The sequence below is a fragment of the Ostrea edulis genome, chromosome 1, assembly GCF_947568905.1.
Source record: "Ostrea edulis chromosome 1, xbOstEdul1.1, whole genome shotgun sequence".
NCBI lineage: Eukaryota > Metazoa > Mollusca > Bivalvia > Ostreida > Ostreidae > Ostrea > Ostrea edulis.
In genome coordinates this window covers 58,273,480-58,289,911 of record NC_079164.1, presented here as the reverse complement: position 1 = coordinate 58,289,911, position 16,432 = coordinate 58,273,480, and the positions used below count along the sequence as shown (strand labels likewise).

At 35.0% G+C, this 16,432-nt stretch overlaps 1 protein-coding gene across 4 annotated transcripts in view; it reads right to left on the bottom strand.

Annotated features, from left to right (window-relative positions):
- Window positions 1–16,432, bottom strand: part of LOC125664627 (dynein axonemal heavy chain 10-like) — a 228,130-nt gene that overhangs the window by 36,988 nt on the left and 174,710 nt on the right. For all 4 annotated transcript variants that reach the window (XM_048897447.2, XM_056154597.1, XM_056154594.1 and 1 more), the window contains 6 exons: window positions 16,179–16,396; window positions 15,798–16,019; window positions 9,522–9,669; window positions 9,268–9,403; window positions 8,371–8,525; window positions 1,855–2,073 (listed from right to left, as the gene is read on the bottom strand). In XM_048897447.2, coding sequence (XP_048753404.2) covers window positions 1,855–2,073; window positions 8,371–8,525; window positions 9,268–9,403; window positions 9,522–9,669; window positions 15,798–16,019; window positions 16,179–16,396 — 1,098 coding nt within the window. The remainder of the gene's footprint in view (window positions 1–1,854; window positions 2,074–8,370; window positions 8,526–9,267; window positions 9,404–9,521; window positions 9,670–15,797; window positions 16,020–16,178; window positions 16,397–16,432) is intronic.

The window sequence follows — 16,432 nt, the reverse complement described above, 5'->3', positions numbered from 1 at the left end:
ATAAACCTATAATTTTGACCTTGAGATCAAAGGTCAAGGTCATAAAGAGGTCATGAATGTACATGACACATAGTCTCATGGTGATACACCCATGTCTTATGGTATGACTATGTCAAAACCCTATAATCAATTTTGACTTTGAGGTCAAAGTTCAAGGTCATATAGAGGTCATGAAGGTACTCAACACATCGTCTCATGGTGATACACTCATGTGTGAAATATGACATGCCTATGTCAAAGAACAAATAAGTCATGGCCCTGACACGAATCCATTGTAAAAACCTTTAATTTTGACCTTGAGGTCAAGGTCATATGGAGGTCATGAAGGTACATGACACATTGTCTCATGGTGATTCACTCATGTGTCAAATATGGTATGCCTATGTCAAAGAACAAAGAAGTTATGGTCCGGACACGAATCCATTGTAAAAAACCTTCAATTTTGACCTTGAGGTCAAGGGTCAAAGTCATATAGAGGTCATGAAGGTACTCGACACATTGTCTCATGGTGATCCACCTGTGTGCCAAATATGGTATGCCTAAGTCAAAGAACAAAGAAGTTATGGCCCGGACACGAATCTGCAGACGGATAGACGGACGGACAGACAGACAGACAGACAGAGTGATTCCTATATACCCCCCAGAACTTCGTTCAGGGGGTATAATAATACACTGTAGTTAAAAATGTAAAATACAATGTGATGTATTATGATTTATTATTCATCAAAAATTACATTTAATATGTTTAAGAATGATAAAGTTTGCATGGATTTCATATTACATGGGATTCAAATTCATTTATGAACTGCATGCAAATTTTCTAAAACTTGAAAACATTTTGTTGTAAAGAGTATTTATGTATAGCCTATTTGTAACTTTAAAAAATGCAATGGTGATAAGAAAGCAAGTGATAAAGTGTTGCATCTCCTTTTGTACAATAAATGCTGGAAATATGTTATTCAATTTGAAAGACATTAAATAAATCACAATATCCATTGTGCACAGCAAATCTTTTAAGTTTTGAACTAATGCAGGCAACTTTCTTGAACTCGGATGTGTCAAATACTCAGGATATGTCAAAGTGAGCTGCTAGTCCCATGCAGTCATGATTCTTTGGAAACTTTGGGCATTTTGAACAGGAAAATCACGAATACTCCATTTAAAATTTTAATCCCAAGCACAATTTACATGATTTTTTTTGCAACTGGCTAATTTTCTACTCTGTTGAACATAATGGTATATCAGATGGGAGATTTCATATTCAATCTACCCTGCACATCTGAGAGTTCGTTGAAATTCAAACTTGGGTTTTGTTAATTAACCCCACACGACCCTGCAAGGTTGATTACACGTTAACGAATTGATTTAAATTGGTTATATATAATGATTGATTCAGAGTGCCGACTAAACAGGATCATCGCCGTAATATTATCTGTGCATTTTAAAAACGCGAGTGTTAGGGGTGATATTAACTCCCAGAATAGTCAAGCTCGACCGAAATCGAGTTTTAATCGAAAAATGTACAGTTATTAAATAAAGGTAAAATTTTGTGAAATTATATGAAAAGGTTGCAAAATTTTTTTATGGTCACATATGACAGTAAGTCGCTTAATACAGTGGGTCACTCTGGCAGTTTTGACTGCAACTTGAAGAAATTGATCTTTTGCAAAAATCATATCTCATTGATAAATCCAACAACTCAAAAGTCATGGAAAAAATTATCACAGAATGTATGTAATTTATAGTACATGTATTGTGAAATAAGACAATGTCATGCTTTTAACAATTTTCAAATTCATGATCATTTATATTTGTAAGTTTAAATGCTTTATAAGGGAGGTAACTTGTGAATACCTCAGTCGCCTTGGTCTTGGTTTCCTCCAGGGTCTGGATTAGCTCCATATTGTCCAACATGTTGCCCTGAGACTGGGCCAACTCTCTCAGAAGGGCATCTTCCAGGTCCTTCAGAAGCTTCTTATTCGTGCTGGTCTCCTGAATTAGGCGTTCCCTTTGCTCTTCTAACTCTCGCCTCTCAAACTTCACGATGACACTGAGTAACTGATCTTCAAGACCCTGTCAAAACGAGATACAACCGAGTTATTTCCCTTTGGAGAACTCTTGTTCATAGTAAGGCACAAAACAACTTGTTTACATGCGGGAGTCGGACAAATATCCATCACTGCCTGAGTGAATGTGTTCAGAAAGTTTCTCATACCAAATTTCATCACCCGAATTCGAATGATAGACAAACTAAGTAAATGATAAGTATTCAGGGAGTAATTAAATACATGGAATTCTTATTATATCATGTTATTTTGTTGCTCATATGCATCATACCCAGGATATTTCTTGCAAATATGACATTGTTTTTATGTTTTTCACTTTACATTTCTTTCGATAGTATTTTGTATTTCCTACATTTACACATTTAAAGAAAAAAACTTTTAATACACATTAATTACATTTAATTTATTGTTTGAAAAGTAATAAAGATCCAAATATTAAGGGTTTATTGAACCCCTTGAAAAGAAATTGTTGCGTTGAAATTTTTTATTATGTTTGAAATTCTTGTATGAGCCAATTTGATATCAAATGGGCAGGGTGGAGCAATTTATTTGAAGAAAGCAGTATATAGTAAAGAAAAAAAACATTGATTATAGTACAAATGTATGTACAATTTTTTTTTTCAAAGCTTTTCATTAAAATTGTGATAATTGATATTGATAGTATGAAAAATGGTATGAATGTGGGAGAGAGAAAAATTTTTTTGTGCACAATTATTATATTTGTAACTTTTGCCATCATATATATATATATATATAAAATATATCCAACGATGACTAAGTATACATGATCCACATTTAATTAATTACACTGTGTAGTTCGGCTCTTCAGAGTGTAACAAGTTTTACAAAAAGAGTACAATGTACTTGTTATGACATTGTAGTTTTAAAAGACGTCGTTATTGTGACGTCACAAAGGCAGCATACTAAATTGGCGCAGGTTGAAGTCAATAAGGCACCAAAAATAAAGCAATGACTTGAAATGTAACATCTCCTAGTTATAATAATTAACTTACATTCAATTTAGGTTTGAATAACTTTACAAAATAGTCCTCTTTTGCTCTCCGTAAGTGTTCATTATTTCCTAAAACTTTATAAAACGGAAATATTAAAAAGTTTCCATTGGCACATAAATCGAAATGTTCACTGCAGGGTGTATTCCTGACGGACGGATCCCGTATTTGTTGTTTGTGGATTCTCACGCGGTCGGCTAGTTTGGTTCCGGTCTGTCCTATATAGTTTTCTCCTCAGGAAGTACAAATCATGCAATATATTAAATTTCTGGATTTGCACGACATATTAGTGAACGTTTTGCCACATTTAAAAGTAAATGAGTCTCCTGTTTTTAAATAAGGACAGGTGCCACAACGGGGATCCATACATTTGGAAACTGTAGGTTTTTCTTCATCAGATGAAAATCTGGCTTTCATTAGTAATTTTTTAAGGTTTGGAGGTTGATGTCGGCTGTAGACAATGTTCTTTATTTCAAAAAGGTCCTTTAGATTTTCAGATTGTTGTAAAATTGGGAAGCAATGTTTCACAGAAAAGTACATATTTATATTACGGGGATTGTGAGTTACGACAAGGGGAATTTATCAATCGTCTACAGGAATTAAAAACATTTTTATTAAGATAGAAATATCTGATAAATTTAACAGATGCCGTTGTTGAAAAGGCCAAATCCATACCTATCGCAGAACTTCGGAATTCTAGAAGATCAGGAACCCAGGATGAAATAAAAAAAGTGCACCGCCACGGCACATGATACGCCCGTCACATATTGTTAACAGTATAGATTGTACCCATTAAAACATTCTTTTTTATATCACCTTAATTAAATGTCACAGTGACCTTAAAGTAGGATGCGACACACCTTCTACCTAAGATGCATTAGTTGACCAATTTTGGTGATTCTAGGTCTAAAAGTTTTCAAGTTATGAGCCGGACAAGTTTTTGCCATATATGGCCATATCTTCTTAATGAAAAGTCACAGTGAACTGGTTTTAATGTGCGACACACCTTCTACCCAAGATGTATCTACAGACAAAGTTTGATGATTCTAGGCCTTGTAGTATTTAAGTTACGGGTCGGACACGAAAAAGCTAACAGACGGACAAGTTTTTGCCATATATGGCCATATCTTCTTAATGAAAAGTCACAGTGACCTGGTTTTAATGTGCGACACACCTTCTACCCAAGATGTATCTACAGACAAAGTTTGATGATTCTAGGCCTTGTAGTATTTAAGTTACGGGTCGGACACGAAAAAGCTAACAGACGGACGGACAGACGGACGGACATGAAGGCCATACCATAATACGTCCCGTCCTAAGACGGGCGTATAAAAAACAAATTCCCCATGTCGTGAACAAGTAACTTTTGTTGTAAGCTTGTACTTGTTATATTTGTTGAATACTTTGACTTAAAATAAAAAAAATATCACTGATATTCGTAAACCGCAGCGAGTTTTTGTTCATTGCAACTTTCAAATACGAAATTAATATAAACAATACAACTATGATGTAAACTGGTCTTCATACTCATGAGAACTAGTCAAAGTCAATTAAGGACCTGACAAAGTTTGCCTTTACAATAAGAAAAAGAAACAAAGATGATTCGGACGAAGAAGCTACAGTAAAAGATCAAAGAATGAAAAGAGAAAGTATGAGAAGAAAAGAGAAAGGTTATTTCAAGAGAGCTGGAAATCCGAATTTCCTGGATTAATGTACGAAGGCGATCGAGAAAGTGAAAGTACCTGTGGCCCTTCAAGTAGCTCAGATAGGCATCAAGTGAGTGTAATGTTTTGTCAAATTTGTCGTAGCAATAAAGAATGCGCTGACAAATTATGTTCAATTTTTATAGGTACATCATAATTTCGAAAAGATACGTTGATTGCACATTGGAAAAGTAAAAGTCATAGGCAATGTGCAGAAAAAGAAAGTTTGCATGAGCGGGTTGAAAAGGTCGGTGAAGACATTCAGCAAATCGGCCCAATAGCAGAAATAATAAATAGAGTCGGACAAGTAAAATATACATTCGGCCAAGTAACATTTGGTGGCAGCTTGTCCGATGGACAAGTGGAAATTTAAGTTAATGTTGAGCCCTGATGTTAAATAGTTCAGAAGATATTCATAATATAATATACTACTCAAAATTTGATAAGGATCACTAGGTTATATGTGTGTAATTTACCACTAACATAACAAAAGACATAAATTTGACTCAGAAACGTGTTTACTCAGGTTATGAATGAAAATTCATGAACAGCATGAACTTTTATCAATACGGAATGCTTGAAATCTGATAACAACACCAAAAGGCATTTCATTACAAAAAGTTAACAGCAAACCAGAGAAAGAATTACACAGTCTTTGGGGATAGTCCATCATTACACTTAGTCGATGAAGTGTCAATACCGGGTATGGCCTCCCCTTGCATCAATGATGGCTTGACAACGTCAAGTCAATCTGTCAATAAGCACCCGGATGTTTCCAATGGGAAGGTTGTTCCACTCTTCCACGAGGGCGTTTCCAAGCTCTGCCAAAGTCGTGGGTTGTGCTCTACGGCGTGAAAGGGCAACCTGCAGCATGTTCCATACATGCTCAATCGGGTTCAAGTCCGGCGAGCGCGCTGGCCAGTCCATACGGACAATTGTCTCCTGCTGAAGGTACTGCTCCACCACCCTGGCGCGATGAGGACGGGCGTTATCATCCATCAGGATGAACTCAGGGCCAACAGCACCAGCTTAGGGTCTGACGTAAACATCGAGGATCTCATCCCGGTACCGCACCCCTCATTGTTCCTCTCTCCAGGACATGAAGATCTGTTCTTCCATCCCTGCTGATTCCACCCCAGACCATGATGGAACCACCACCATAACGGTCATGTTCACTGATGTTGGCATCATGGAAACGTTCACGTTGTCATCGCCACACTCAGTGCCTCCTGTCTGTAAAGTCCAAACAATACCTGGACTCATCGATGAACAGAACTTGAACCCAATCGTTCTGTGTCCAAGTGACATGATCTTTAGCCCAGTCCAATCGCTCCCGCAGGTGTCGAACAGTCAGAGGGACTCGAACACATGCCCTTCACGAGTTGAGACCTGCATTGTGAAGCTGATTCCGTATCGTCTGAGTGGACACATTCATCCCCGAGGCGTTCAGGAGGTCGTTACGTAGGCTGGTTGCTGTCCAGAAGGGATGGCGTCGTGCGTGAAGAGCCACAAAATGGTGTTGGCGTTGGGTTGTCGACCTCTGACGACCACCCCCATGTCGGTGTGCTGCTGTACCAAAAGTTTGCTGTCGGTTCCAGGCCCTGTTTACAACGCTCTGGCTGACGTTTAGTGCATTTGCAACGTCACGTTGTGAATAGCCAGTATCAAGCATTCCAATACATCTGCCCAGTTGTTCTGTCATCAGGCGACGCCTTACACATTGAGGGGGCATTGTGTTGATAAACGTAGTGTAAACACTCAAATGAGTTTGAAATTTTTAGAAAGAATCAGACACCGATTTGTTTTTAACTCATTTTACGAGTATTTGGATAAAAACAATCTTTTAACGGAACATCAATCCGGTTTTAGACCAAAGCATTCTTGCGAAACAGCACTTCATAACATTATTGATAAATGGTTAAGTAATATAGATAGTGGCAAATTAACAGGTGTTCTTTTTATTGATCTTAGTAAAGCCTTTGACACTGTAAACCACCAGGTATTGTTACACAAGCTTTCATCATTTGGTATTTGTCAAAATTCTTTTAAATGGTTTCAATCTTATCTTAGCGGAAGATCACAATGTGTTAGATGGAAAGGTGTTTTGTCAGATGAAAAAGATGTTACAATAGGAGTGCCTCAGGGGTCCATATTGGGTCCATTGTTCTTCATTTTATTTGTTAACGATTATCCTAAATGCCTAAAGCACTCAAATGTCCCTATATATGCAGATGATACATCTCAGGATGTTTCACATCAATCTATTGATGTTATTGATCAAAGGTTACATGATGATCTTTTAAACTCTATGAAATGGATGGAAAGTAATAAACTTACGATGAATTTAGCGAAAACACAATGTATGTTGATTGGCACTGCACAAAAACTCTCAAAGTGTAGAAAAATGTGTATCAAAGTAGGAGATATTGTTTTAGATACTGTTAAAACGGCCAAACTTCTTGGTGTACAAATAGATGAATGTCTAACCTGGTCTGTACACATTGATTCTTTATGCAAGAAACTTTCACAGAAAATAGGCATTTTATGTCGTCTGCAAACTTTTGTGTCAAATGCAGCATTATTGAAAATTTATAACACTGTTATATTTCCTCATTTTAACTATTGTTGCACAGTTTGGTGCTCAGCCAAAAACAGGGTTTTTATTGACAGACTTTTTAAGTTACAGAAAAGGGCAGCCAGAATTATATTGAAGGTGAAAGTAACTCAGACTTCTACAGCTGATATTTTTAGTGTTCTTAAATGGATGCCTGTTCATGATTATTTTGTATATAGAAAACTAGTGCTTGCTTTTAAGGTTCTTAATAACATGACACCAGAATATATGAACGTTTTTAATTTTGTCAGCCAAGTTAGTTCCAGAACAACAAGAAGTAGCGATAGTGGCATTTTATATTTACCAAAAGTTCGAACTGAATATTATAAACGGTCTTTTAAGGTATCCTCCACAATTTTATGGAATCAGTTGCCCAAGTCTGTCAGAAGCTGTGGTTCTATTACATCTTTTAAATCAGCATATTTGCAGCATTATTTCTCGAATGAGTGATATATAGGTGTGATGTATGTATATGTGTGTATATGTATGTATATATATGTATATATGTATGTATATATATATATATATATATATATATATATATATATGTATATATATGTTTATTTTCCCCCCAGTGATATCATGTGTGTATTTTATGTATATATTTTATATTATGTTATCTATTTTTCTATTCTCTCATTTCTCAGTCTGTGAATATGTTTTATACAGGACCACAATGTAAACTAGTCATTTGTACTAATTGTGTTATCCTGTCTAAATAAAAGAATTTATTATTATTATTACCGATGCCCGAGTGAAAATCGTGCAATGGTAGCAAAAGCATAAACTGTGATGAGAAACGCATTTCCCATGGCATGAAATGCACGTGCAAGTTTGTTGAAGATGTTTTTGATTTCACTTGGACACAATATTGCCAGTTATGCAGTTATTAATTTTTTAAACATAAAAATATCTATGATCCTTATCAAATTTTGAGTAGTATAGATCAAGTTATGAAACATTTCTATCACACAAACCTTTAGTGTGACAGTGTAGTTGATGACCATAGATTTACCAAACACGTTAGGAGTGTACTTTGGATTGGCAAGCTTGGTGTTTAGGTACAGTCTGAAGTTAGGGTCATAGTCTACTTCTTTATCTCCCAATAGGATAAACTCTCGACCTTTGTCACCTACAAAAAGTACATAAATAAGAAATTCAAGGAAAAGCTTCAAACTTTCATTAGATTTAATTCTGTGCTATTTGATTCGAAATTATTTTCAGAGGTTAAATTATGTACCAAGAAAAGTGTTTTACTGTTTAAACTTCAGTTGAACAGAAATTAACAATTGGTAATTTTAAATTACATTACAATAGAAGGGAATTAATGTTCAACCTAGGAAACTAAACATTAGGCAGCATGCATTTCACATGAGTGTCATACACTACTGTAGATTCCTTATTTCAAGCGAGTACTTATTATCGCAAAATGACTCATGAACGTCAAATCGCGAGAACATCAATTCGCAAGTCTCTTCTGATCAGGAGTTTTTACATGTAATTTGGCAATATAAAACTAAAAGCGAATAATTTTATTTCATGAGTGATATTTTGCACGAATTTATGCGATAATGAATTCCTCGCATATATTTAGGAATTTACAGTATTTTTCTTAATTCAACAACAAATTAAATCATATACAATATGTGTTGAATGAATCATGGACAAAATAGAACATAAGAACATTCATCACTCATGCATTATACTTCCTGGTGTAATTGAACTTACTTCCTGAAACAATTCATAATGAACATTCAATGCAGTGTTCTGTGTCATTGATTGATTCTATATCATTAACAATTTTACATGTTAGACTTGATATATTTTTCTTAATATTCTTTCAAATGTACATGAAATATACATTGCTACTCTACCTTTGATGTTCTTTTCCAATACATTGTCAATAACTGGGTCTATATATTCATCAACATCTTTGAACAGGAATGGGAAACCATACTTGATGGCCAATTCTAGTTGTTTCAGAAAATCATGGTCATTGAAAGTACACACCTAGAGCATCAAAATACATATTTTCATATCCCCAAAACAAGTGGTCTATAAATTTCTCAATTTTTGGCCATAAAATACTGAATGAAATCAACATCATGAACACCATGAGGATTCTAACCTTAAGATTGTTTTGTTCCTCTTTCCGTTTAATCCAGTTCAAGGCTTGCTGTTGTGGATCAATACACATAGGGAAACGACTGGCTCGAGTTGTCAGGATACCATTTTGAATGGAAAGTTCATCTGGTGGGAGACCTTCTGATGTCCATCTGATAATTCACATTAATATGATTTAAAAAATGATGCAGGTTATTATAATAAATTTTCAAAACGCAATCTTCTAAGTGCATTTCTCAATCCTTCATTTTCTTCACATGCATCCATAGAAAGACCAGGTCACCATTAGATAAGACGCCCATAGACCACATCGCTCACCTGAGTCACCTTGGTCCTGCTGTTGTTCAGTTATTGTGATTTATAAAAACTTGTAAGATCAAGGTCACAAGGTCAAACATCAAATGAAAGTTCTTGTCATAAGGAATCTATATGCAGAATAGGAAAGTACTACTTTAAAGGGAAAGGCAACCCCAACCACATTGTTACTTTCATGAATAAAGTATTACTTACTGATATCATAAATGACAGTCTTTAACGACAAAAATCCTTGCTTAAAGGGACTGGTTCACGATTTTTGATAAAAATATTTTTCATTTCTGATGGTAAACATTAAAATAATAACTCATTTAATATGGACAGCCAAAATTTTGACTTTCTGAATGCAAGAATAAAAGCAATATTTTAGCCTTAAATCTGTGTTATGTAAACAAAGGCTCGAGTCTTTTTATGTATACAAACAAACAGGTGAAATATTTATTTTTGTAATATAAAGCATCTTAATTTTGCATTGTCACAAATTTTAACTTTTAGATGACACATTTACCCCAAAAATGCTTGAAATGTGAAAGATATAATAAATTCAGATCGATATTCCTTTCTTTTAAAAATTTCGTAAACAATAACATACCGCAATCTCTGTTTACAAAACAAATGATATTTAATAATAAACTCTCTAAAATGAGCTTCTGTGATAATGTATAACCTTAATTTTTATGTGAACTCTTTTAAACACATTAAACAATAGATTTTGATCATTAAAAGTGAAAAAGAAAAATTTGGGGAAAATCGTGAATCAGTCCCTTTAACGATGAAATCAATATCAATCTATCATATATCTTAAATTACCCGCCGCTAAGAGAGCGGCCATTGAAGTTTGATTTATGATGCCGCACCGTCAGTTCCGGTTTATTTCATCAGCAGCACTGTAAACAAGACAAGTCAAGAATATTTAAGTTTGGAGCCGTATAGATTTGAGCCCGATCGTTGGCAAGAGGGAATTGAGAAAAGAAGACGTTCATTCAAGTTGCAGACCTGGCAGACGGAACACGTTTTTTCATACAAATGTCCTGAACCTCAACTTGTCATCACGCAAATGATGGATCCACAGTTTAAATAGTCTTTTCTTTTCAGATGACTTGGTTGGGTCAGGAATTTCAGCAACAAAAAGATCACATCTCCCCTTCACATTAGCGCAATTAACAGCTTGACAGAAATTAGGCACCAACCTATTTATTTGTAAAATCTACCATATCACATGTACATCTTAGAATCTCATCAAAACCGGAACAGACGGTGTGACGTCAAAACTATTGATTTTTGTGGTCTTGAATACAAAAGAGTTCCACATCATGGCAGCCTCTATATAGATGGCGGGAATTTCAATTTCTAACGTTTTCAAATTTGTACTGAAGCTTATCTAGTCCGTATATCAACAGAATAGTATGAATTTTTTTTATCATATAATTAATCTTATCATTCATCATGTAAAACTTTATCGGGTTGCCTTCCCCTTTAAAGGGGCATGGACACAATTGAGCTGAAAATTCTTTTTCTCTCCATTTTTAATGTTTACAATGCTTAACTTAAGTATTCTAATGGTCAAGCAATATTTGAATATAAATTTTTGAGTTACAAGTGAGATGCAGCACTCACTATTCTTTTTATATAAACAAGGCTCGTGCCATGTTTTTGTTTACATATAAATTGCTTAAAGGCCGAGGTTTTCAACTGGTCGGTTTTCCTCAGGTAAGTTAAGTAAGGGGCGGAGCTAATTTAAGGCAGGTGTGAAGCCCCGAGCCCGAGGAAACCCTTGCTTGTATATACCATCCCAAATACACAGGATGTTATCTGTGTTACCTGCATTACCTGGACGTTTTTGTAAGATCGAAAAATTCACGGTAGTCATTTTTCTTGTGCAAGCCAAACGAAAGTTGATCATTAAATCTAATGAATCAAATATGTAAATTAAAGCTCGATAAATTTATCTTATATAAATGAGAACGCTTAGGCAGAATATTCTTTATTCTAAATATTTCTGCCAAACATATAGTTTCCGACGGGAGCTCCTGCGTACTGAGGTATATTTTCTGGCTATGTACCGATCATCGTCCCACGCCCCATGATGACTACATGTATATATTCCAAAACTGCTCAGAAAGTTTTATTCAGTTTGAATTAATTTTTCTAGAAGGCACACCAGAGTTGTCTGTGTGACTCATCCATAACGCATGGCCTACAAAACAGTCAGGACATTCGGATTTTCCGACAGTTCCTTCAATAACTGGTTCAGACGAAGAATTTGTTTTTCCTCTGAATCCCAATTCCAACCATTATATGCAAGAAAGAGCCCTTATAGCGGCTAACTTCTCTTCCGATTAGTTGACAGTTACATCAATCTAATTAAAATTAGATGTTAGATCCGCTCGCGTGCTCGCATACATATGTATGCGAATACACATGAGGATTTAACGTCTAATTTTAATAAGATTGCAGTTACATACACGTTTGTCGCCATGTTTCGAGGGAAAATTACGCATATAGATTTTAAAATGAGTGTAAACAAAATTTCATTAATGTACAATGTATTTACTCATAATTAATCTGTTTAGCATAAAATCGATGTTCTTGTAAATTATATTCTAACAATCCTTATAATAATTATTATCAATCGTACCCATTCCTAAGCATACCCTACTATATTCTATTATAATTGATGTAATTGTATGCAAAATTTACTACTATTATTGTATGACTATCTCTACATGAAAATTCCCTCTCCAGTTGGATTATGCAGTAAGCATCAAAGGATTGCACAGGCGCCTCGATCGCCTGACAAGATAGATAAGGTATACACAAAGACTAGTTACTAAATGTCCATCAATTTCTAGCATCCAATGTGAAGCTCAATTTCTCCTGATTGACAAGGGTTCACAGGCCAGGTAAATTTGAAGGCGGTGCTTATTTTCTCGGTCTTTAATAGAAAATAGCATGTTTAAAACAAAAAGATATGTGATAAACACTAAAAATGATTCAATTTTGTTCAGAATTGAATTAACTTGTAAATTGAAAAATCTGCTTTAAATGAATGTTTACAAGTATATTTAACCCATGTAAACAAAAACATGACAAGCCTTGTTTACATAGTTCAGTATCTCCCATATACAAGTACCTTGACAACTGACATTCAAATTTTTGCTGACCATTAGAAATACCTTAGTTAAACATTCTAAATATCAAAAATGGAAAAATAAAATTTAAAATTTTCCAGCTCAAATCATGTCCATGCCCCTTTGAATAGTTCAGGAGATATTGCTTAGGTAAGGTTTTCTTAAAAGTAGGTCAAATTCCAAGCTCAAGTCATAAGGTCAAAAACTTTGGTGTTATGGGTCAGAATAACTCGTGACCAGCAGAAATCAATCACAAACAAATTAAAAGATTTAAAAATCTATTTACAATTATTCACAGAAAAATATATCAATAATAAAAAAATTACTAAGTTATAGTAGGTTTACTGCCGAGCAGAATTCACACGAGTAAATAAGCTCAAGTCCAATCCAATCCTATGCAGATGTAAAAGTCCATATGTAATTCTAAAAAGCTCATTACCACCATACGAGGATTGTTCATAAAGTTCTTGGACAGCCCTTAATTTTATAAATGAAAACGTCATTTGATGAAATAAACATTACACACATTTATCTTTCTTTCATATTCTTAATCTTTTTTTGAAATGTTAAACAAAAAAATCAAAGTGTGAAATGTAATATCTGAGATCTAAATAAGGAAGTATCGGGACCCAGAACAACAGAGAAATCACACGAGAATGCATAAATCATTCTAAGTTTTCATCCCCCCGATTTGCATTAAAATCGCGTTAAAATTCATATTGTAGTAAAGTAGGCTGTCATGTCATAGCAATGACTTTGTGAGATCTCTGCCATTTTTGATAATTAAAGCACTTCTGCGATTTGTGACCCAAATTTTTTTTTTTAGATGGATGTGCATGCAGCTCCAGCACGGACTTTCTCATACACGTTTGTCATTATAGAGCTCGCAAAAGTGCTGGATCGTTATAAATACAGGTTTAGCAACCAGAACATAGAAGCACAAAATTTAGCTAAGGAATGAATTTGATAGTGCAATATGTCTAAGGATTATAACATAACTTGTTACAAATCATGCTTTTAAACTGCAGAGTAGTTTATAACGAGGTCCATGGACCACAATGCTCTCCTGAGTCACCCGTGCCCCCCCCCCCCCCCCCCCCCCCCCCCCCCTGTTTTTCAAAAGAAGATTCTTAAAAAATCTTTATAATCCAATGACAAATTTTGACTCCATATTATGATCCCAACCTAGCCCCATGGAGTTATGACTTAACTGAACTTGAATCCACACAACTATCGTGTGTATATTTTATGTATATATTTTATATTATGTTATCTATTTTTCTATTCTCTCATTTATCTGTCTGTGAATATGTTTTATACAGGACCACAATGTAAACTAGTCATTTGTACTAATTGTGCTATCCTGTCTAAATAAAGAATTATTATTATTATTATATCATGGGGATGCCTTAATATCAATATGCTGATTTAGTGAGACCTGCTACTCTTGTAGATATTTTCCCTCTCTCAAATGCCCTATGTATTCTCATGTACAGCTTTGATTCCCTATTTAAGCACACACTAGTCAGATATGAATCTGCACTACTATTTGCTTGCATATTATCAAATCTAATCAGTGTTCTTGATAAGAAAATTTTCAAAGATTATTATATATATTCTGATGTAAGACTGTGATCCCTAATTGAGGCCCCATCCTACCCCTCTCCCTGAGCCATAACCTAAGGATGTTTGTATATTAATGATGACAAAGCATGGCCCTGCTGGACTTGAGAAAAAGATTTTTATAAAAAAAAATTCCTCATAAATTTTATCCCCTATTGTGGTCCCACCTTACCTCCTAGGACCATGAATTGAATAAACTGAAAGCGTCCACATAAGTTTGATCTTTTCTGGCTCAGATGATCCCACCTATTTTTGCCTTTTCTGAATTATCTCCCCTTGGAAGGCCATTAATTTGAAGAAATTTGAATTTCCTTCACCTTGGATACTTTGTGCCAAATTTGGTTGAAATTGGGTCCTATGGTTCTGGAGAAGAAGATGGAATTGTGGAAGTTTACAACACCGATGCCAACATTGATAGACGAATGGCTCACTTGAACCTTTTGCTTAGGTGAACTAAAAAGCATAATGTGTTATATTCCTCACAATTTAATTATCATTTCATAAATTTGCTTGATGTTTTTAGAATGAATTTTAAACAAAAACTTCAAGCATTAATAACATCACAAAGCTTTATGTAGCAAGTTATGTTATTCAACAAGATGTGTTTGTGAAACACTGATGCCCCCATATGGCAGCAATGTAATTATGGTACCCAAAGAAAGGTCATGTTACAAGGAATACACAAGCCAGCCATATCACGAACCAATCAAAAGTTATGGTTGTCAAAAGTAGGTCAAACTCCCATGTCAAGGCCATAAGGTAAAAACTTTTGGTACTAAAAGAAAGGTCTTGTCAAAAGGGATACACATGTGAAATATGAAAGCCTGATCACTAACCATTCAAGTTATGACCTAGGTTAGAAAATTTTCATAGGTCGAACTCCAAGGTCATCAGGTAAAATTTTTTGGTATCTTGTCATAAGAAATATGCATGCAGAATATGAAAGCCCTATCACCATCCATTCAAAAGTTATGGGCAAGGTTAATGTTTTTGTGGGCAAACAGACAATGGACAGATCAAAACTATATGCCTCTAAATCTCCGATTAAGGGCACATAAAAATAAAGTATGTTGCTAAGCCAATCAAATTGTGTCTATCATAGGTGGAATGTCAGTCAAATTCAATATATGTTTGTGCACCTGGACCATTATCTTCTTAAAGTAAAGATTTTTGATAAACACTCACTTTCACTTTGTAATTCACATTCTTACTTGCTGACTTCCACTTCATTTGTCAGCAGATCTTCCAGCTTAAATGGCTCACTGAGTGGAACATCTCTTTTATGCAGATCATCCACCCAATCTTTGTACACCATGTCATAACGGAACTCCCAGCTGAAGGCACCCACATAACTCAGAAAAGCTGAGCTAACCAGGCAATCTCCAAGCAGCCTAATACGCTTTTGTTTCAACTCATTTAGGTCCTCTTGCCATCTTTAAGTTCAGTAATGATAGTGGTTCTTATATTGGTACAAACAATTATAACACATTCAAATCAAGAAAATATAACTGATAATATCAAAATATTCTGACATAAGCTGCAAAAAGTTGCATTCTTGTTAAGCTCTATGCAATAAGCTAAAACAAATTCACCTCTTGTTTTCTGAAGTAAGACCAGAAATAAGCTTGTCAGCAGCAATCAACCGACGTTCCATAATGGCTGCCTCTTCTTCCAGTTGCTGTTTCTCTGCCATGGCCTGTTCATACTTCAATCCTAGTTCTTTCAACTCTTGTTCCAGTTTGTTGATCTCATTTGTAATCTTATCCAAATCTCTCTTGGCTTGATGAAAGTTCTTTTCTAACCTTGCCACCTTTAATTGTAATACATGGGATGAATATCTACATTG